Below are 22218 nucleotides of genomic sequence, written 5' to 3' on the forward strand. Positions count from 1 at the left end.
TGCTGTCCAATCCGTTTAAAAATTTCTGCAGCAAGGCTCCCTAACTTTCAAAAACCAAATTTAGTCCTCTAACCTTCCAACTTATGCCAATCAATAATTCTCATTACTCATTATCATATGTACATAAATTATATCATAACGCTATCCAAAAGCCTCAGTTCTATATATATCAGAAATTTACCTATATAATCACACTTTCAGAACATTAAAAATCTGTACTACATCTAACAACAATAATTCAACCAATTAATAGAATTTCAGCAGCATCAATCACACTAACTCATCATCATCCATAAAAATTACGTCTAAACAATCATCCATAGCTAATCTACAATTCTAGTCCTTACCTTTCTTCGAGAATTCACAAACCAAAGTCTGTCCTTAACTACCTTAATTCAGAAAACCCTAACAAACGGAATTAGAGAATTTTGTCAGTTCACAACACAAAATGGCCGAGATTCACATGGAGGAAGAGAAGGAGGCTTACTTTTGTGATGGGATGAATTGGATTGGGTTGGTCCTCATTTACAAAAATTGAAGCTTAACAAGGATAAAATCTTTGAATTAGAAAGAACAACAAGGCACAGAGTTACTAGTTCTTACCTAATGAGAAAAATCCCAAGGGAATCAGAAAGAAGAAAGGGTAGGGTTTCTTCTTTGGCTTTGGGTTGTAGTTCCATCGATGATCTTCTTTTTTCTCCTTGATGGTGATGTACGCTGTTGAAGTCCTCCTCCTTCCCTTCCTTGATCCAGTGCCACTTTTGCTTCCCTTCATGTGATTTTCGGAGGAATTGAAAGGCTTGGCTCTACTATATATATGTATAGAAGATGGAGAAGGATGAGCTGGTGAGGCAATACTTCGTGGCTTCCTCCCCTTGCAACACCACTTCACAGCATTCATTGTATGAAGCAGTGACCAAGGTTCCTCCTGGAGTAGCGTTCGGTGGTGAGAGAAGAAGAGAAGATGGGTTTAGTTAGAGTTTCCTTGAGTTTGATTTAATTAGGGGAAGCTTGGTTCGGTTGAATCGGGAGAAAGAAAAGAAAACTGTGATTTTGAAAGGGAGGAAGGAAAAATCGGATTAATAGTTGGTAACGCACGCATCTAGGGTGATGTCTCTACTAATTCGTTACTTATGAATTATTAAGAGGTAGTTAATTTTAAAAGAAATAAATTAACTATAGCGATAATTATCTAATTACCAAAACTCGTCATTCGAGAGCACTAAAAAAAAGTTTTAGCGCTACACATTTTTAATTCTAATTCATTACCTACGCTATATATATAAACCTATACGCGCCAGCAAACGTTGCAAAGAATGAAGAATCACAGACCATGTGGGGTAGGGTGGTTACAGTGCGCACTACTCAGAACGAGTGTTACAGTTCGTGCGTACATACGAGAGAGAATTTGCAAGTTGTGCATACACACAAGGGGTGACGCATATGCACGAGTGAGAAATGCTTTCTGATCGGTGCGTATGCATGAGAGTGATGCATATGCACAGATCTTGATTTCTTGAAAAAATCTTGTTTTTAACTGTTTGATTTTCTCGGCAACCTTATTAACCTTTGTAAACCCGTAGAATATCTGATAACTTGTTTTTAAGCTTTGGATAGAGTATGGTTAAGTACAATGAATTAAATTGAATTATTTCCAAAATAAACACATAGTTGACCAGAAAAATGTTGCGGGAATGGCGGTGAGGACAGTGGTTTCATCCCACTCATGAAATAATGAGATTGAAGTAGCTAATAAATGAATGGGATTGTATTAGGTTGAATCTTTCTAGACTGTATGAAATTGTAAATTGGTTTAAGATTTGATATTAATTTCTTACCTAGCAACGACGGTGGTGTCATCCCGCTTGCTCAGTGTATAAACTATTATGCGGGGATAGTAGTTTTATCCCACCTGCAGTGAGAATGGTGGTGTTATCCTGCTCACGAGAGAATAAAATTGATAAATTGATAAGGAATTGGGATTAATGAATCTAAGTATGATAAAATGATACTGCATTGGGGTTAGTGCATTCGATAATTTATGAAATTGCTAAAAGACATTGATATTGATTAATTGTGGCCTAAATGGCTGGATTGGCAAGGACGGAGGTTTATCCCACTTGCGTGGCAAGGTCTGGGTGCTATTCTACTTGCGTGTTAATTTGATAATTATTTTGGTACCTGCAGCAGGCAAGAACGATGGTTTCATCCTTCTTGGTCTTGGTTGCGGTGTTATGTAAGGACGATGATTTAATCCCGCTCACGAATTGGGGAGGTTGAGAATTCCCTCTGGTTATACATATATCTATATGTGAATGGGGTTATGATGAATTATGAAATTGGTTAAGATTATGGTTATGACTGAACCTGATTTTAAATTGTGATTACAATTATTTTAATTGAAAATCAATTAATGATTATTGATTAATTTCCTGGGTAAGATGCAAGGTTGTGGCTTTATCCCACTTGCTCCAGGTTGATATTGAAACACCTGAGTAAGATGCAAGGATTATGGTTTGTCCCACTTGCTTTGGGTTAAGTGGTTAGACAAAGTGAGGATGGAGGATTCCCTCTCTTGTTGCAGTGGACAAGCGGAGTTGAGGATTCTCTCTTGTTACATCAGAGAATTTGATAGGCGGTCAAGAATTCCCTTAGATTCGATTTCTGATATGAAGTGTGGTGGACAATGTATCCCAGGAGTGTGGCGGACACTATATTCTGGAGTAGTTTGGCAAGTTGAGGATGCAAGATTCCCTCTCTTGTTATGATGTAGATGTGAGGAAGGTGGTAGGGCACTCAACTCTCAATTTATTCCCCCACTTCTTATTGATTTTGTTTTGTTTAATGCGAAAAACGTGGTAGAGCACTAATCCCACGATGTATTCCCTCATGTTTTCTCTCTGTCTACAAGGTGGTAGGGTACTAATCCCTCAATCTGTATAACACGACCTCACAAGGGAATATAGTAGGGCATACTCCCTCGATCATATGCCTCCTGGAGATGCGCAATAGAGAGATAATATTTGCATTAGCTACCGGGTGTGTCAGGTTCTGGCAGTTTAACCGACACGTGAGCTCATGGCCAATAGGACAGGCATGCATCATGTGCATTTGTTTGCCATTATTTGAGTGTGCATATTTGTTTGGGTTTTCCTAACTGTATCTTTCTATTTAATTGCTAATTGAAATACTTGTTGTACTTGTCCTCTACTTGTGTTTACTTTGTACGGCTTACTACTTGTGTATAATTTGACTGTTGAGACGTGAGACTTGGGATTAATGATGATTATAGCTATGGAAATAAATAAAATTTGGTGATAGTTCAAAAAATGCTAAGCATAGCGAATTAATCCCGTATTGATTAATGTTTGTGATTAAAATTACTAAACTAAATGTGGACCGAACAATTGTGATATTGGGATTTGGATAATAATATATTGGAAATAATTGAAATTAGAGGTGGATATGGAACTGAGATTTAATAACTTAACTCCGTCTGGATTAGAAAGAATCCTAGGCTTGAACCTTGTGGATTTGGAGACTAGGATTGCCTAATGAGTTCATATAGTTTTACATAGTCTTTATTTGCAACTATTATCCTACTAGAAACCTTTGGGTTCTCTCCGTTGTGAAAATTTTTTATTTTCAGAGAACAGGACGTGACGCATCTCGCTAAGAGTGTGAGACTCGTTGGTGAAGCGAAGATGACTTTACTTTTAGAGTTTATTCTGTACTTATCATATTTCTCCACTGTTGAACATGTATTTGTATATTTTTCTCTTAGAGATTTTGTTACGAAGAAATAGGATTGTATTTTATACTTCTTGTAACAGCCCAGACTATCCGCTATTACGATATTGCCCGTTTTGGCACACAAGGCCTCACGGTTTTGCCTTTAACGATAAGGATAATAGCCAAAGCCCCCCACACTCACTCGTCAAAATGCGTCATGCTAGGGAGAGGTATCCACACCCTTATAAGGCATGCTACGTTCCTCTCCCCAACTGATGTGGGATCTTACAATTCACCCCCCTAAGGGAGCCCAGCGCCCTCGCTGGTACATCGATCTGGCACCAGATCTGATACCATCTGTAATAACCTAGACCACCCGCTAGCACGATATTGTCCGCTTTAGCACACAAGGCCTCACGGTTTTGCCTTTGATGATAGGGATGATAGCTGAAACCCCCACACTCACTCGTCAAAATGCGTCATGCTAGGAAGAGGTATCCACACCCTTATAAGGCATGCTTCGTTCCCCTCCCCAACCGACGTGGGACCTTACAATCCACCCCCTAAGGGAGCCCAGCGCCCTCACATCAAATGAGCTATACTAATCCTAATCCACAAGTCCTAACCTTCTCACTAATTAATTTAGGGAAGGCTAGAGTCAATGGACACCAATTATCAACACTTGGACATTAGCAACTCAAGTTCACCTAAGTTACCATCCCAAGCCAAGAACACAAAAATCTACTCTAACATCCTTCCAAGCATTTAATCAAACACTTGGAAGGTATAAAAGGAAAGCAAGATAAAATTGCAAGGAATATAAATCTACAACTACAAATTGCAAGGAAATTAACAACAACAACTAAAATCAACAATAAAAGAAATCAAACATAAATTGCATTAAAGGAAGATAAAAGGAACAAAGTGCATCAACAACAAAGTACACAATTACAAGAAGTAAAGTACAAAACTAGGAAAGTAAAGGTAGAAGAACAAGAAATTGGAAAGGAAAAGTAAATCAAAGAATGAATTAAACTTAGATATAAGAAATCCTAATCTACATCTAACCTAATTCTAGAGAGAAGAGAGAGCTTCTCTCTCTAGAAACTAACTAAAGCATGATAAAACTCAACTATGTGTCTCCCCCCCCCCTTTGACTCTTCTTCAATTCTGCATGTAATAGGCTCATAAAATGAGTTGGGTTCGGGCCTGAAAAGTTTAGAAATCGCCCCCAACGTTTTCACTTTAATGAGGTCACGTGCGAGATGCGACACGTACGCGTGGGTCACGCATACGCGTCGCTTGGCAATTTGCTTCCCATGCGTACGCGTCATGTCACGCGTATGCGTCGCCATGCGACTTCATATTCACGCGTGCGCGTCGATGAATGCACTCCAAATCCTTGATTTTCCATGAGTTCTCCACTTTGCATGCTTTTTCTCTTCACTCATTTGATCCATTCCTAGCCTTTTCAACCTGAATTCACTAACAAACACATCAAGGCATCTAGTGGAATTAAAGGTGAATTAAAATTAACTAATTAAAAGCCTAAAAAGCATGTTTTCACATTTAAACACAAATTAGGGAGAATATACAAAATCATGCTATTTTAGTGAATAAATGTGAGAAAATGTGATAAAATCCACTAAATTAGGCATAAAATGCACCACCAAATAGTGGTGCATCATTATGATGTTATTCATATATATATTTTAGGTGTTGTAATGCCTAACCAGTGCAATGACACACAGATATATCCTGGTTCAGCTACTCAGTGCAATGTAGCCTACATCAAGTCTCCATTACAATAGTGATAGAATTTCACTATCTTTCAACAAAATTACATTCAACAATTCTCCCTAGGATTCTAACCAATCCTATCTAGGATAAATCCAGTTTCTAATCCAAACTAGACTTGACTCGGAACTCGCCCTAACTTTTAAACAGTAAAGTACTAACCCAACTTGTAAGGAAATTCCCTCAAGATCATGACAACAAAATAGAAAAACTAACAAAGAATTTTTGAGATAACTATGCCTTTTTCTCTAAGTCTAACTCTCTGTCTTTTTTGACTCAATAATTTTTTCTTACAAACCTCACCATTTTGCCTTTTACTATTGAAATACAAAAAGACTAAACTGAGAAAATGAAGTATTCAATAAAAACCATGAAGGAGAAGAATGAATAGTTCAGTGAGATATGGGAACCCAAGCTTTGTAATTTCTCTCCTTATTCCAATCCTTGGACGTTCACCCCTTTAATAGAGGAGTGAAGCTTCCAAGACTTGAAACCTTACTTGAGCACCTTGTTTGACTTCTTTATCCAAAATCAGTAGTAGCAGCAGTGTGACAAAGGAGAGAAAGGGTAGAAGCAGTGATCGAATCAAACATGCAACCATACCATCAATCTTCTCTTTCAACCTTTTTTTACTTTGCCTTTTGAATCTGGGCCGTGCTTTCTTTCTTTAACTTCAAGTTTGATTTTTTAGCCTTGATTTATAACAGAGCACCATTATCTTTAATTTCTTCATTTTTTTCAGATTGGTGCTTGTAACATAAGTGATTTCTTCAACATTCCTTGATGAAGCACAATTGTGGAAATGCTTTTTGTGATTTGCCCTTTTGATTTGATTGTCTTTTTGTTATAATTTTTTTGACCTTCTCTTCTTGCATGAAATTGGAAACCTCCTTTTTTATCTTTGATTTTGCCCTAGTTTTAGAATTTCTTTTTTCTTTCTTTAGAGAGTTCACGTATTGTGATGTGAAAGAAAAGAGAAGAGAGAGAAGAGAGAATTTTGGTTTCGATGGTATGAAGTGAATTGGTTCAAATAAAATGAAATTCAATTTTTTTAGTTAGCACCAAGAGAATAAGTTTAGATATGGACTACCGTTTGAGCTTGTTTATGTTCTTGGGCCAATTGCTTTCTTTCTTTTATTTGGTTAGAAGCTTGTTTTTTGTTTCTCATAAAAATTACTCGTGAAGTTAATAAGTAAATCTTGGGCCATGATTATGTGTGTGAGCCGGATGCTATTTGACTTGTGTCATTACTTTTTGTTTTAATTTAATTTATTTTTTACACACTAAAGTGTATGTTTTTAACCTACAATCATTTAATAATTTTATATTCTTTATTATTAATATCATTGTACGTGTAATCTTTATAAATTATGATAATCTTTTTTAAACATAATAATCTTTATAAATCACTACTAAAAACATGAATTTGTATGCTAATTAATTATGTCTAATAAAAAGATAGATTAATTCATTATTATTTTTAAAGTGTATAATAAAATAAATAATTTTAATTATGCATATTAATGACTAATCTAATTAATATGTAATAATTTCCTTTTAATAATGCATTCATACAAATAGTAGTATAATAGAAACAATTATAACTATTATGAAAAATACTATGATTACGTAAAGTATTGTTAGTTATAATTGTACATTTATTTAACAGTAATAATAATAGGATTGATCTGCTTTAAAATAGAAAAATTAAATTTAATTAATACGAAATTAAGTTGATATATATTAATTATTTTAGTCATTAATTATAGTTATTAACGTAATTTTTTTATACTCGTAATTATCTTTTTATATATCTAAATATATATTATTCGACAATTAAATTTTAACCCAATAATCCTATTATTTATACAATAAAAAATGTTAACCCAACTAAATATATCACAGTGGACAACTAAATATATCCGTTTGGATGTAGTTGCGAAAGCGTACAATTCAATTAATTGAGCATTGCACATTTAAACTCTGTGAACAGTAGTTTCACTTTGGGTTCTTGAATCACACAGCTATACAAGTAAAGAAAAAAAAAAAAAAAAAACTCAAAGTCATCTCTTTTATGAAAAACCCTTTCACTCTGGTTACAGGAAAGCAACTCTATATTCCTTCTTTCATTAATCTTCACAACTCAAAACATATCTATTTTATCTATACTTTCTTTACCAATAAAGAGTGAATCCCCTAATCTTAACGTCCTCATCCACCCAACTATAAGGGTCATTTTCTTCAACAACAGCAGCCTTTTTTTTCATAATGAAGTTTCAGGTAATGCAAACCAACAAAGACAAAGATAAGAGAAAAAGACAAAAGTAAAACAGAAAATGAATACTAATTTCTCTGACTCTTACTCATCTTCTTTTCAATCTCCTTTAACTTGGATAAAATCACTTTCTAATACACCCACAGTTAATATATCATAAATTTCAAACAGCCTTTTAGTTTTTCTTTATTTAATGATCCATTAATTCCAATTGTGCACTTTCCTTTTCCATTTCTTTTAAATAAAAAATTAATGACACGTTTCAAATTTAAAAAGAAATTTCAGATGACAACGAATTAGAAAAAATTAAATACCTTTATTTACCATTATTTTATTAACTTTTCATCTCCAAATATAAATTCTTCTCATAAAACAAGTTGATCTTAGGAGGTTCATCCTTCGATAACGGAGTTATAACTCAATTTATTAAACTCAATCTGGTTTATTTAAAAAAAAAAAAAACTCCAACACAAGCTTGAAAGCTATGATCCATTTGTTATAACTCGGTGATAACATGCTATAACTCGGGTAATAGAACGGATGTTTCTCAATCAAAGAAAATAATAATATGACTTTATTTTCATAAAGACACGTCAAAACGGATAAACGATCACAACATAATATAGGTTAGCAATTATTTGTTTAAAATATCATGTGAAAAATTGCGACAGTTTGAAAACCACCGTATTTTTTTTAAAAAGCACCTATTAGAATTGCAGCCGTTAAGAACTGCCACAATTTTTTTTAAAAAAAGCCAATAAAAAAATAGTGGCGATTTTGCAACCGCCGCAATTATACTAGCAGTTACTAGAAACTGCCGCAAACACTAATTTCCGTGGCCTAAAAAAGAGTGGTTCTTAAACCGCTTGTATTGTGTTTTGCGGTAATTTAAAACTGTCACAAAATCCTTAAGAAATTGCAGCTATTTTTCACTTCTTTTGTAGTTAGAGGCGGTGTAGTGGGTGCATTAGTGAGATGAGGGGTGAGGTGGCGGTGGTGAATAAAGATTGGAGTAATGTAGCGATATAGTAATGGAAAAAGAGAGGGAGAAGGAAAAGGAGAAGAGAGACTTGAAAAAAAAATATTAACTACATTTTGATTGTTAATAATGATAGGAATAAATAAAGATAAAATTAAAAAATAAATTAAATATCAGAGATATTTTTAAAATATTTCAAAAAATATAAGTGACCAAAAATAGATTTTATTCTAAAAACAAAATATAGTCCGTTGAAAAAAATTAGAATAAAATAATAAAATATATCCTTTTAAAGAAAAAATTAGCTAGCCTCATATATATATTAAACATCCCTTTAAGAATGTGTTTAAAATCAAATATTTTTTTGAACTAATTTGATTTGATTTAAAATGAATTGACACGGATTGAATTAGAAATAAATTTTTATATTTAAAATTGATTATATAAAATAAAAATTAATTTTTATAATTTTTTATCACCATTAATAACTGTTAGTACACTGGTGTTAGACCACATCGAACAATTCAGACTACGCCTCTACCACCTCTTTCTTTCTACAAATCCTTCTATTTTATATAATAACTAAAAGATAAAAATAATGTTTTATAATTTCAACACCGAATCATTTTAATTCTAACAGTTTTAGTAAAAATAAAAGAATTTGAATTTAATTATAATATAAATATCAAAATTTACAAATTAAGTCAATTCATTTTTTTTTACTCATTCAAAACAAATAATTTGATTTTAAAAATAAATAAATTTTGGGTTCATTGAATTTCAAACACATTCTCATTCTCCAAGTCAATTTCTTGCATGGGACACACCCCCGAAAACCCTTAGAATTGAATCTCGCTTTAGATAGGATAATTGTTTCATATTTTTAAATACTATAAACATCATATCCTTGATAAATTTGAGATTTGTAATATATTTTTCCATGCTTTAACTTTTCACTAAGAAAAACAACATTTGAGACGTTAACTTTGCACGAAATATATTTATGAATGACCTAATAAATAATAACATTAGATGTTATAACTTTTGATGTTATATTTTAGTTAGTTTTAATTCAATTCCCAAGAATTATTTAAAGATAATTATTGTAATAATTACTATTAGTTAGATGACAGTAGTCAAAGTTTACTTCATATATATATTTTTTTTGTTTATAGAAGAAGTAGTTTTATTTATAAAAATAGTCAAACAACACTTATAAATTATAAAAAAATTAGATCTAAATCTAAAAAAAAAAATTAGACATTCTTTATATTAAACTATATATAAATTAAAAGAAGACACATAATTTAATTATATAATCTTAATCAGTAAAAGCAAAGAATGTGATTCTTTTGTTTCTAAATTTATATAAAGTTGCAACATAATAAGATACATTTTCTTTTTCTTAGACTAAAACTGGATATTTTTTTTAGAATATTTTTTAAAATAACATAAAATTTTAATGCTAATTTTTTTTTTTAGATATGAGAGATTTATATCTCTATATTCAAAAATCTATACACTACAAAAAAAGAGACATAAAATGGCAATAATATTACAGCAGTTCTAAAAAACCGCCATAATATTCAAATATTATGACATCTTTTTGTGGTGCCATAATTAATTTACACGTGATGGCGGCTTTTGTGGATTTTGGCGGTTTTAAAACCATTACCACATTATATAAAAAGTCTCAACCCTAACTTAGCCTTCATTTCCCGTTCCATGCGAGACGATGGCCACTGTGAGAGAACGGTTGAACTCTGCCACTCGCGATCTCCTCTGTTCACAATCTCCTCCGGCGACGATCCTCTCCGACGATGATCTCCTCCGGCGACGTCGTCTCCTCCAGCAACAGTCTCCTCAAGCGACGTCTCCTCCTGCAACATCTCTTCCAGCGCTAGTCTCCTCTTGTGACGTCTCCTCCAGCAACGGTCTCCTCTTGTGACGTCTCCGGCGACGTCTCCTCCAACGTCAATTTCCTCCTCCGACGTTTTTCTATGCGGCAATCTCGTCCATCGAGCTACCGTGCTTCGAGTTTCTCCACCAGCGGCAGACTCGTGAGGTAGGTTCTTCTTCCTTTTTTCCTTTGTTCTCTTGAAAATATTTCATTCTGATCGATTGTCTTAGGCTTGCCTTAGATTGGATGAAAAAATTTAATTAAATTGGTTTAAATCTCAGCATAGTAGTCAAAATAGGTTGCTTACTGTTCTCTTTATTTTGCTTTGATTGGTTAATTTGATGGTGAATTCTACTCTGCTTTTCTTGTTTCGAGAAGGTAGCGTGTGTGACTTCTTAGTTGCATGCTCTTGATTTGTTATTTTTTTATTTTTAATGGGTTTCATATGCATGTGAATGGCAATTAGATTGTTATTTCTATCATTGATCTGATAAGCAATATGTATGGGAAGCAGTTGCTGACAGTGTAGTCTTTTCTTCCAACAAATAAGTTGCTGACAATAAGTTATTTCTGACTTCTTTTGTTCCTTCTCTCATTCTTTTCTTTCTTTCAGTGTAGTCTTCATGTTTGAGAAAATGCGTGATCTTCTTTTTTGTGTTGGTTGAGGATTTTTTCAGAACTTTGAGGTTGATGAGATGGTAATAGAGAAAAGGCAAGAACAAGTTGGAGGTGAAACAATGGTGGGGACTCCCATTAATGGAAGATCAAGGCAAGTTTTTTCACTTGTGAATGGTGTTGGTGGTGGCCATGATCTTACTCCTGGTAGTGCTCCACCAAGCAATGCTGGATTAGACTATGGCATAATAGAGTTCACAAGAGAGGATGTGGAAGCACTCTTAAATGAGAAAGCCAAAAGAAAAGACAGATTCAATTATAAGGTTAGTGAAATTTAATTGAGCTAATTTGATAATTATAATTATAATTACCTGTTGTATCAATTGCTTATCTGAATTTCAGATCAAACGGGTTATCAAAGTTGGAGAAGCAACTGGTAGGTAACTGTTGCCTCTGATAATTTGGCTCTATATGATGGGCTGATTCTTCAGGGTTCCTAACAACTCATCACATTCTCATACTTTTGGAATTAGAGTTGATCAATTAACCTAAGAGATTGACATGTCATATATTTTGTTGTTCTGAGGCAACATTCAATTGAGACATAATGAACATAATGAGATACACTCACATGGTATTTTTCTTCTCCCATTTTCCCTTTTTATATTGTCAACTGTTAGATTTTATATATGGATATATACATAATCATATTGCTCCTGCAGATCAAATCCTTTAATTTCTTTCATTGGCCACTATGTTATTAATTAACTATTTTATTTATGAGAAACATGTGGAAAGAAGGGAATGAATTTGCTTTAGTTACCTTCCTATCAATCTGAAATATTGTGTGGCTGTCTTATTGTAATATAGGTTCAAAATTAGATGAAAGTGATAATATCAAAAGTGTCTTGGAAATGCTTATGAAAATGGTTATAAGAACTTATTAAGGAATCAATGATGTCATTTTGGTTTCATGCAGTTGCACAACTCACAACTAAGATTCAGCATCTATTAGTTGTTCTACACAAGAAGGTGAGTTACTTCTTCCAACATCTCTCATTGATCTTAATCTTCTATATATTGAAATGAAAATAACTACTGGTGGCAAAAGAGAATTTTGAAGCAACCAATTTCATACGGATCTGGAGATATTTCTATTTGAGTTAGACTTCTATTAAGCTGTATGTATGTAAAGTTATAGATAAGTTACTTACAGGATCCTGGGCAGTGTGGAAATGTATTGAAAGGATTTGAGGGAATTTTTGTCTTCCTCAAAGAACACTGCACTGTACAGAGTTTCTTCTATTTAGCTTTCCTTTTAAATTTTGTTTTAAAATAGTCAATGTCATTATTTTTAAAAAACTATCTCAAGAGGCAATATTTAGCTTTCCTTTTAAATTTTGACTGTTGTACTGTGATATTTGAAGATAAGGTTGATAAGCAAAGAACTTTGCTACCCAGCAAAAAGTAATTTAATATTAAATTTGATGAATGGATGTAATGCAATATTATTCGTTGGGTGTAAATGATGCCATATTGCCACTTTATTAGATTTTTCGTACTATTATTTTGCTTTTTATAATAAGAAGCATCTTTTTATAAGCAAAAGTAGTTCAAACTTCTGGTATGAACCAAAAGAATAAGTGTTTCTATAAGATAACAATCATGTTTTGTGGTTTCCTCATTTCCTGTAGTATAGGTTCAGATGTGGTATTGATTTTGTAATTTGCCTTTGAATATATCTCATCTGCAGATGAATTCTGGTCTAGTACTAATAGTAGTGAGTAAACCATTTTCTTGCAGCTAATTTATCAACGAAGGGCTATTCATATCTCCTTGCAGAGCATCCTTCGGGGGTTTATTTTGGTTGGGCTGGATTATCATCCAGGGGTGTTTTTAAAATGGTCATGAACATTGGTTGGAATCCATATTTTGACAACAAAGAAAAGACTATAGTAAGTGTTCTGATCATTCATCTGTAGTAAAATAATTATTTGCCTCATAAGTTTCTTGATGATACCTTTCTATCAACACAGGAGCCTTGGATACTTCACAAGTTTGATGAGGATTTCTATGGGGAAGAACTTCGGCTCATTATAGTTGGTTACATTCGTCCCGAGGTATTAGCTGAATGAGTATTTCTTGTGTTACTTGTGTTGCATATACTTTTTAAGATTCACTAAAACCTGGCATTGTGTGCATATATAGGCCAATTTTCCATCCCTTGAAAGCTTAATAGCTAAGATTCATGAAGACGGTGAAATTGCTGAGAAGGCTCTTGAACTTCCCTTGTGCTGGGATGCTGATCATGCTTTTATCGAATTAACACTATAATTGAGAATGCGTTATTAATGAATTTTTCCAAAAGAATATCTTAAGTGGTGTTTTCTTCTTTCTTGATATCACTTAAGCAAAGTTTTAATCTTGTGTCATTAAATCATGTATGTTTATGTAGGGGTCTGCTCAAGATGAAGTCATTGCTAAAATGAGAAATGCATTTCTGGAAATTGTTAAGAAATATAAAGTCTTTACTGAAGAGGAGAGGAAGAAGGTTAATTTTTTACACTTGACTACCTCTATACAAAATCTATTGCCTTTAGCAATTTTTTAATAATAATTGAGACTTTAGGTTGTGGCAGTTGGTGGACTGCATGTAGTTGGCACAGAGCGTCATGAGTCCCAGAGAATTTATAATCAGGTTTGCATTCTTTCCTTTTCTTGAGAATAGATTCTGGCATTACACAGCCAAATGCCTTTTATAATTCTCAGCTATCATAGCCCCTATTCACAACTCCTTTCATGGATATATTGTTGAATAGTAGTTAAACTTGAAACTTCAATTTCTATTTTTAGTAATCTATTTTATGTGCAGCTGCTGTGCAGAGTCATTGATCACCAGAAATATTATTAGTAACAGTGTGAATGTGTAGGGTCATCTTCTTTTTCTCCCTCTTCACACTTTTAGATCTAGTTCATGGTTTAGTAGGAAGAAACAGGGAATGCATGTTCTTTTTTTATTGTGTATTTTTACTTTGATTGATCTTTTGGATTGTTGTTCTTGTTGACGAGGGTGCTAGAGGTGGTGGAATTTTATTACATGTTGATGAAAAGAGAACCATCGCAACCGTCTCGACGCGAATGCAGCTCCAACGGAATCGTGGAGGCAGTGCTGGCTCCGGGAAATGCACGGAATTGCGGTAAGTGCTCTGTTTTCTTCATTTTACGCTAAATTTACAATTATGCTCTGTGATACTGTGAAAATCAACTAGTCAAATTTTAATTTTGCGATAAGGTGTTAGAGTTTTGATTCTTTGGTGTGTGAGTATGAGGCTGATGGATGAGGTTGAGAAGGATACTATGAACACCTTAGTTCTCGGCATACTTTAAATGTATGGATGGAATACACTACATCTGACTCAAAATAATTGTCGGTGTAGTACTTTCTAGTTATATTTAAATTATGAAAATGGCTTCCATGCAGATGTGGGAAAATCTAATTCAGAAGGCAAAAGGAGGAATAGATGTGATTGAAACCTATCTGTTCTAGAATGTTCATGATCCTTCCTCTAGCAATGTACCTCACCACTCTCTTCTTCTGAATTATTATCATGTTCTGTTTTTTTCTGTGTTTCTCTCTCTCATTTGATCTTTGTTTATTGTGTTTTCTGCATGCTACTCAACTCAGTACAATTTTGAAGGAAGATATGATCTAGTGAGATTCATGAAGATAATACAAAAAGTTGATCTCTACGCTCATCTTCGTATTGGTCCTTATGTCTGTGCTGAATGGAACTTTGAGTACCTTCTATTTTCCACTACTACTTTTATAATTTTTAATTTAATTTAATTTATCATTTTTTAGTTGTATATAGAGAATTTTCTGTTTGGCTGAAGTATGTTCCAAGAATAAGCTTGGTCTGCAAACCAGCTTCAGCCTCCTTTCTGTTTACACAAGAGAGAATTTCAGTTCAGATTATAATCATACTTTATCCTTCTCTGTTCCGTATACTACTTATTCTATTATTTATTTTTCGTCATTAACAATATAGCTTGTTATATTATCGATACAGAAATGGCGAGAGTACGCATCAAGAGGACTATCGGGGTAAACATCATTTGGTTGCAACCAACGAAATGAAATTCTGCTTGGATGCTTCCCCAAAACAAAAGCTTATTTCTAAGTTCAAGAGAGGTACATTTACTCCTTGCAGATGGGATGCAAATCAGGTATGCTTTACTCCATATTTCACATACAAGATTTGCATGTGGCCCTTAATCTCTAGAAATAAGTATAGAAGCCTGCATTGGCCCAATTTGTATTTTGTTGATTGATATACATAGATTCTATTGAAAGCTGATCTATCCAGTGTTTCAACATATGTGAAAGCTGAATCCAAATGGGACCATGGTAAAAAATTACTCCGGTCTATGTGTAATAGCAGAATCTGCCAAAGGTAAAACTGTAAAATTATAAACATTTCTCAATTGGATAACACTTTTATAAGTCTTTACGGTGCTTCTTTGTTATTCTTAATCCAAATTGGTCATTCATGCAGATAGTATTAGTCCTGGTGGGATTTGCTCTTGGATTGCAAAAGGAAGAAGATGTGAATAGCCAACCGTCACTTTAGATGAATCTTAATAATCAATATATCATTCAAGAATTTAATAGACTCTTAATTCCTTACTTTATATACGTGTTTAGGTGAACTATATGTTGCTTTCTTCAATTTAAGTGAACAAAAGACAGTGATAAGTACAAAGACATCGTCTCTGGCTGAAGTATCTTTTTTTTTATGAATTGAACCAATTGAGAACTTGATTTGCAGAGAGCAATGCAAGGATTTACTAGAAGATTGTGGGATTGATGAAGAGTGAGGGTCTCTTGGCCGAAATTGGTCTAGCACATTATAATAAAGCTTCCAGTTTAGTATTTCAATAAACTCTCTCGCATTCTTTGATAATGATAGTGTTTGATGATGAAAACCAAGTGCAGGAGAATAGCTTCATTTATGTGAGTGCTATTTCTTCTTTTTCTAGCTTCGGTTTGTAAATTATAGCTTTTAATCTTTTAAATAACTTAAATTATATCTTAGTTGACTCTATTAAAGGATTACTTGGAAGTTACTATCTATTAATGCTTACAAGAGGAAGAGGATCGAGAACAGGAGCAGTTATTATAACTTGTTCCAAGTACTACCACTACAAAAGAATAGGAACAGGTTGCTTAAGAGATTGGACTTTCCATAAATGAAGTTCAGCTTATACTTACTTTATTGGACTTATAGAATATGGTGGTTTTTGCCACATTATTTAAATCACTGATACACATGCTCTTTTTACACTATAGGTTATAGATGAGTATATTCAAAAAGTTGATCCTAAATCAGATGGTGCAAAGTGGGACTAGGTTGCTATTTATGACGAGTGTGCAGCCATTTTATATCAGGTGATAATATGATTAAATCCTGAAAAGTTGCTTCATGAATAAGTTACACGTCTCTCTTTCATTGATTACATCACAAGAAGACTTAAATGTTTTCAGTTCCTCAACACATGTCAATCTCTTCTTCTTTCTCTCTTACCAGGTAATAATTAATCTCTTTCTTTAACTTCTATATATACATTTCTTTAACTTCGGTTATTTATTTATTTATTTATTTATTTATTTATTTTTAATGCAGATTCTAGGTTTATTGGTTATTGTGATTCTAGATCATTATCTTCCTAAGAGATTCATTGCTAATTTGATTGTACTTCTGATATTTGGTTTTCTTGGCTACATGTGCATTTCAGAGAGACACAATTCAAGCTGTGACAAATTTTGCCAAACGGAATAAATTGCCTATTCTCATGCAAAAACAGATGATTGCACATTTGCATATGAAGTACAGAACTGATATAGAAGGGCAGCAGCAGCAAGAGTTTAAATACATATTCATATTCCATTTAAATACATTATTAGATATTAACATAGTTTAGGGAACTGGATGGTAGATTTGACTGATTAGTGTTTATTGCAATGCTTGTATTTTGGTAAGTTTAGTAAGACAAGGTTTTGTATAGGAGTTATTACTTTTGATTTTCAATAATAAAAAATTATATATTATATTAATATTTTGTTTATGAGTTATATAATATTTCATTTATGGATTATGATTTTTTGCTATTGTGAAATTTTAATCATATTTATTTAACGCGATAAAAATGACGGTAAAAATTGTTTTTTTAAACGATAAAAAATGTCACTGTCAGGGTAAAATAGCGGTTCAAAAATGCCATTTTAACCAACCAAAACACTACTGTCAGGGTAAAAATGGCAGTTCAAAAATGCCGTTTTAACCAACCAAAAGGCCACTCTGTCAGGGTAATAATGGCGGTTCAAACCGCCGTTTTAACCTATCCAAAAAGTGCCATTTTAACCCTGAGAAATAACGGCGGTTTGAACTGCCATTTTAACCAACCAAAATGCCACTCTGTCAGGGTAATAATGGCGGTTCAAACTGCTATTTTAACTTATCCAAAAACCGCCATTTTAACCTGAAAATAACAGCGGTTTGAATCGTCATTTTAACCTATTCAACCGCCATTTTAACCCAGGAAATTGTGGCGATTTTCAGAAAACCACCGTAATAACCAGAATGGCGCCCAAAATTACGTCACTTTAGGAAACCCCCATTATTGATAATAATGGCAGTTCAAACCGCCGTAAATACCAAAAAATCTACCGTTTTTACCAGAATTTTTTGTAGTGATAGATGGATGTCAAAACACTACAAAGAAAAAAAAACTAACCACAAAGAGAATTATTAAAGTCTAAATCTTAGCCTAAAACATGAAAACAAAAATAGAGACAAAAAATAGGAGAAGAAACAAAAAAAAATGGAGGAAAGAAAGAAAAAGAGGAAAGGAATAGAAAAAAGGAGAAGAAAAATAGGAAAAGAGAAAAAAAATAGTAAAAGGATGATCCAAAAAGGAAGTAGTAGGCGGAAAAAAAAGGAGAAAAATTAAAGAGAAGAACAGAGAAAAGAAAAAAGAGAAAGGAGAAAAGAAAGGAAGGTCACTGATGGCTAAGCTGAGCAGTGACAATAGCTCTCCACCACAACTTGCCTTTTTTTTTCTTAGACAGGAGGAGCTTGGATTTTGGTTTCGCAGAAGAAAGGAGTTAAAAATTATTCTTTAACTCAATAAAAAAATTAATTCTATATATAAAATTTGATTACTACCTTTATAACTAACATTCATTTGTTTACATAATAATAAACTTTCCTAACTTTTAAGTCTTATATATTCAACCATTAATCTCTATGGCTCTTTCTCTTTCTTTTTGAGGAAAAAGAAAAAAGAAACGATTGAGGAATATTGTCGCTACATTAACTTACAAGACTATAGTGATTCTCCATCTCCTCCTCTATTTCTCTCCCACTCTTCTTTTTTTCTCTTCTTTCTATCTCCACCTCCTTTTTTTAGCATTTTCTTCATCTTCCTCATTCACCCATTCTTTCTTTTTATTTTTTCTCTTTTTTGTCATTTTTTTCTATTTTTCTGGCCATTTTCTCCTCTCTTCTGATGTATATTTCTTCTTTTGTGGTGTTCTTAATTTTTTTTAATGAGTAATTTTGATATGCATGATGGTAAAAATCTCTTCAGATTTTTAAAAAAAATATATTATAAAAAAAATATTTCTCTAATCAAAATATTTGCAAATTCAAAAAATTTAGATTTATTCAAAAAGACAAAAAGAATATATTGCAATGTTAAAACACATCTGTATAGATCCTAAAATTAAAAATATTTAAATTTGTCTCTATTTTTAGTTATTAAAACTATCTGCAATCAAAATTTGTACCCATTATTAATAAATGATTCATTATAAAAATATTTATTTTGTTTTTGGAGTTAAATATAATATTTTTTTTATATGTAAATGCTATTTGACTTTTCCTATAAATAAAATTTAGTTTTTTTATGTAAAAAAATCTTTTATATTTTGTTCATTATTCATTGTCATAAAAAAGAAGTTTTTAAAAATGTTAGCAAATATTTCAATAGATATAAAAAATTATTTCACTGATAAGTTGAAGGCGTTGACGATTTTACTGGATAGATGGCACAAAGATAATTTTAAAGACATGGACAATAAAATGAAGAAATTTGAGGATGAGATTAAGAAATTTGATAACATGATTAATGTTGGTGCATATGATGGCACATTAAAGACTAGAAGGAAAGTACTAGTTAGTTTTTCTAAGAAATGGTACGTTATAAAAGAGATTCATTAGAAGTAGATGTCTCAATTTCAACATACTAAGAATATGAATAAAAACACTAGATACTTTCATAATATAGCCTCGACAAGAAGGAGGAGCAATAGGATTGATGCACTAATAATCAATGAAGGATTGGTACAAAATCAAGTTAAAATAAAGATTGTGATTAGGTGATTCTTCAAGGAATTGTATCGTCAGGAACATGCTCTTATGATTGGTTTTCGTGATGGGTTGGTAAATCAGATTGATGAAGCTGTGTTTGTAGCGTTGGAAATGATGCCATTTTTTGAAGAAATCAAGGATGCAGTAAGGAATTGGGGGTCAATGAAGATTTCATGCAGTGATGGATATAATATGAATTTCATCAAGAAGTGCTAGGAAGAGATTGGGCATGAGTTCACTGCAGTTATGATGGATTTTTTCAGACTGCTAGGCTACCAACGAATGAAAATGTAACATGGATAGCGCTTACTCCAAAATTTGTGGAGGCTAAGGAGATCAAAGACCTTCATCCAATTAGCATGGTTGGATGTGTTTATAAAATAATATTAAACATGATGGTGAGAAGAATGAGATTAGTGATGCCAGAATAGTAGGGGAGACACAAAGTGCTTTTGTAAAGAATGGAAAAATATATTATGGAGCTCTTATTGCGTGCAAGACGGTTCAGTGGCTGAATCAAAGAAAGAAGAAAGCGGCCATTATCAAGTTAGATTTCCTGAAAGTCTATGATAGAGCTAGATGGAACTTTGTGAACATTGTGTTATAAAAGATGAATTGTGGTCACAGGTGGAGGGATGGTTCAGGGAATGTGTAAGCTCAGCCTCTATGTCAGTTATGATTAATAGGTCACCATCAAAGCCGTTCAAGATGGAGAGGGGTTTAAGACAAGAAGACCCGCTTTCTCCTTTTCTGTTTGTCTTTGTTGTTGACGTCTTGAATAGAATGGTGGGGGAGACAGTTAGGAATGGTCGCATATTTCCACTGCTAGTTGGAAGGGATAACATAGAATTATCGCATCTTCAATTTGCGAATGATACTATTTTATTTTTTCCTCCGGAGACAAAAACAATAAGAAGTTACAAAAGGCTCCTATGGTGTTTTGAATTGATGTCTAGACCGGGAATTAACTTTAATAAATCAAATTTGATATCGGTAAATTGTGAGCAGCGATATGGGTGACTAACATGTAACTTATTAGGTTATACAAAAGCTATTCTACCTTGGGATCTCTTTACGAGAAAACTCATGGTTGGTTAAGACTTAGAAATTGGTAATAGACAAAGTAGAGAAAAAACTTGGTTTATAGAAGGCGAATGTTCTCATGCTAGTTCTAATGAAATCTGTGCTCAATAGCTTGCCAATTTACTATACCTAAGCATGTATAAGATGTCAAAAATAGTTGCAGAAAAATTAATTGTTTTGTAGTAAAGATTTCTATAGAATGAAGAGAATAGAAACAATTGTATGTCTCTCGTAAAATGAAAATTGGTGCAGGCTTTGAAAAAATCAGGTGGGTTGGGTGTATGCAATGCAATGATAAGGAATACAGCTCTTTTGTTTAAGTGGTGGTAGCATTTTTCAAAAAAAATTATTCGTTGTGAAAAAAAATTTTGTGCTTTGTCAATAATTTATATTCCAATAAGATGCTATCTTCTCAGATATTACCTACAAGAGAAGGATCATGGAAAGATATATGTCAGATGCAAATCAAGAAACAACAGGTGAGGGATAAGATGATTCGGGAATTGTCTATGGGGCTAGGGGATGAACGAAGAACTCGTTTCTGGGAAGATATATGATTACAATGTGGTTCTTTAAAAGATAGTTTTTTAAGACTTTTCTTGATTTCAAACAAAAAAGGACCTGTTATAGAAGATTGTGAATTTTAAAATAGGCTAGAGTGGATATGAAACTTTTATTAGAGGAGAGATCTCTACCAATGAGTTGAAAATTCTCAACCAACTTCATGATATATTAAGGCTAGTTAAACTATCAACTAGGAGAGAGGATAAAGTGGTATTAAATTTGATAAAAAAAAGTGTATTTTTTACTAACTTTTTTGTACAGGTTTTGTAAGAATAAACTATTCCGGAAGACATAACAAGTTACAGCTAGACTAGAGCTATTTGGAGAGGATTGGTTCCTCTAAGAATTGAACTTGTTTGCATGGTTTATTTTGGTGGGTAGGATGAACACTAAAGAGAGATTTAGTAGACTAGAAATCATTGGTTATAGTGATAATATTTGTGTTTTGTGTAAGAATGATATCGAATACACTGATCACTTGTTCTTTAATTGTAAGTTTATCTTGCAGGTTTGGAGTGCATAGATGACACTCTTTAGTAGAGCGTGGGTCATGTCGAAAAGCATCGGACAACACTTTAAAAATTAGACCGGAGAGTCTAGTAAAAATAAAGAGCGAAAGAAGTGATTAATCGGATTCTTTACAATAACTTGAGATATTTAAAAGAAAAAAAAATGAAAGAATATTTAAGAATAAAAAGACAGATATTAATGTCCTTATCAACAAATTCTTCTCGTACTATAAAAAATGGTATAATATTGATTTAGTTGGTTGTTGATGGTAATATCAAAAATTATTATAGATTATTTTTGCTGTTGTTATAAATTATTTTGTTTTTTCTCT

General features: G+C 32.9%; 1 protein-coding gene across 1 annotated transcript; it reads left to right on the forward strand.

Annotated features, from left to right (window-relative positions):
* Positions 1-13199: 13199 nt before the first annotated feature.
* LOC110266671 (bifunctional riboflavin kinase/FMN phosphatase-like) lies at positions 13200-13632 on the forward strand. Its single transcript, XM_021111586.2, has 3 exons — positions 13200-13253; positions 13335-13418; positions 13507-13632. The coding sequence occupies exons 1-3, from the start codon at positions 13200-13202 to the stop codon at positions 13630-13632; spliced, it is 264 nt and encodes an 87-aa protein (XP_020967245.1).
* The last annotated feature ends 8586 nt before the right edge of the window (positions 13633-22218 follow it).

This window comes from Arachis ipaensis, chromosome B9 (assembly GCF_059453495.1).
Source record: "Arachis ipaensis isolate K30076 ecotype BB chromosome B9, ASM5945349v1, whole genome shotgun sequence".
NCBI lineage: Eukaryota > Viridiplantae > Streptophyta > Magnoliopsida > Fabales > Fabaceae > Arachis > Arachis ipaensis.

What these genes read in the sequence shown, in the direction of transcription:
- LOC110266671 (XM_021111586.2), top strand. Translation starts at nt 13,200, where the DNA reads ATGGTCATGAACATTGGTTGGAATCCATATTTTGACAACAAAGAAAAG. An exon ending in ACAACAAAGAAAAGACTATA is followed by an intron (nt 13,254 to 13,334) that starts GTAAGTGTTCTG and finishes CTATCAACACAG; the next exon opens with GAGCCTTGGATACTTCACAA. An exon ending in TTGGTTACATTCGTCCCGAG is followed by an intron (nt 13,419 to 13,506) that starts GTATTAGCTGAA and finishes GTGCATATATAG; the next exon opens with GCCAATTTTCCATCCCTTGA.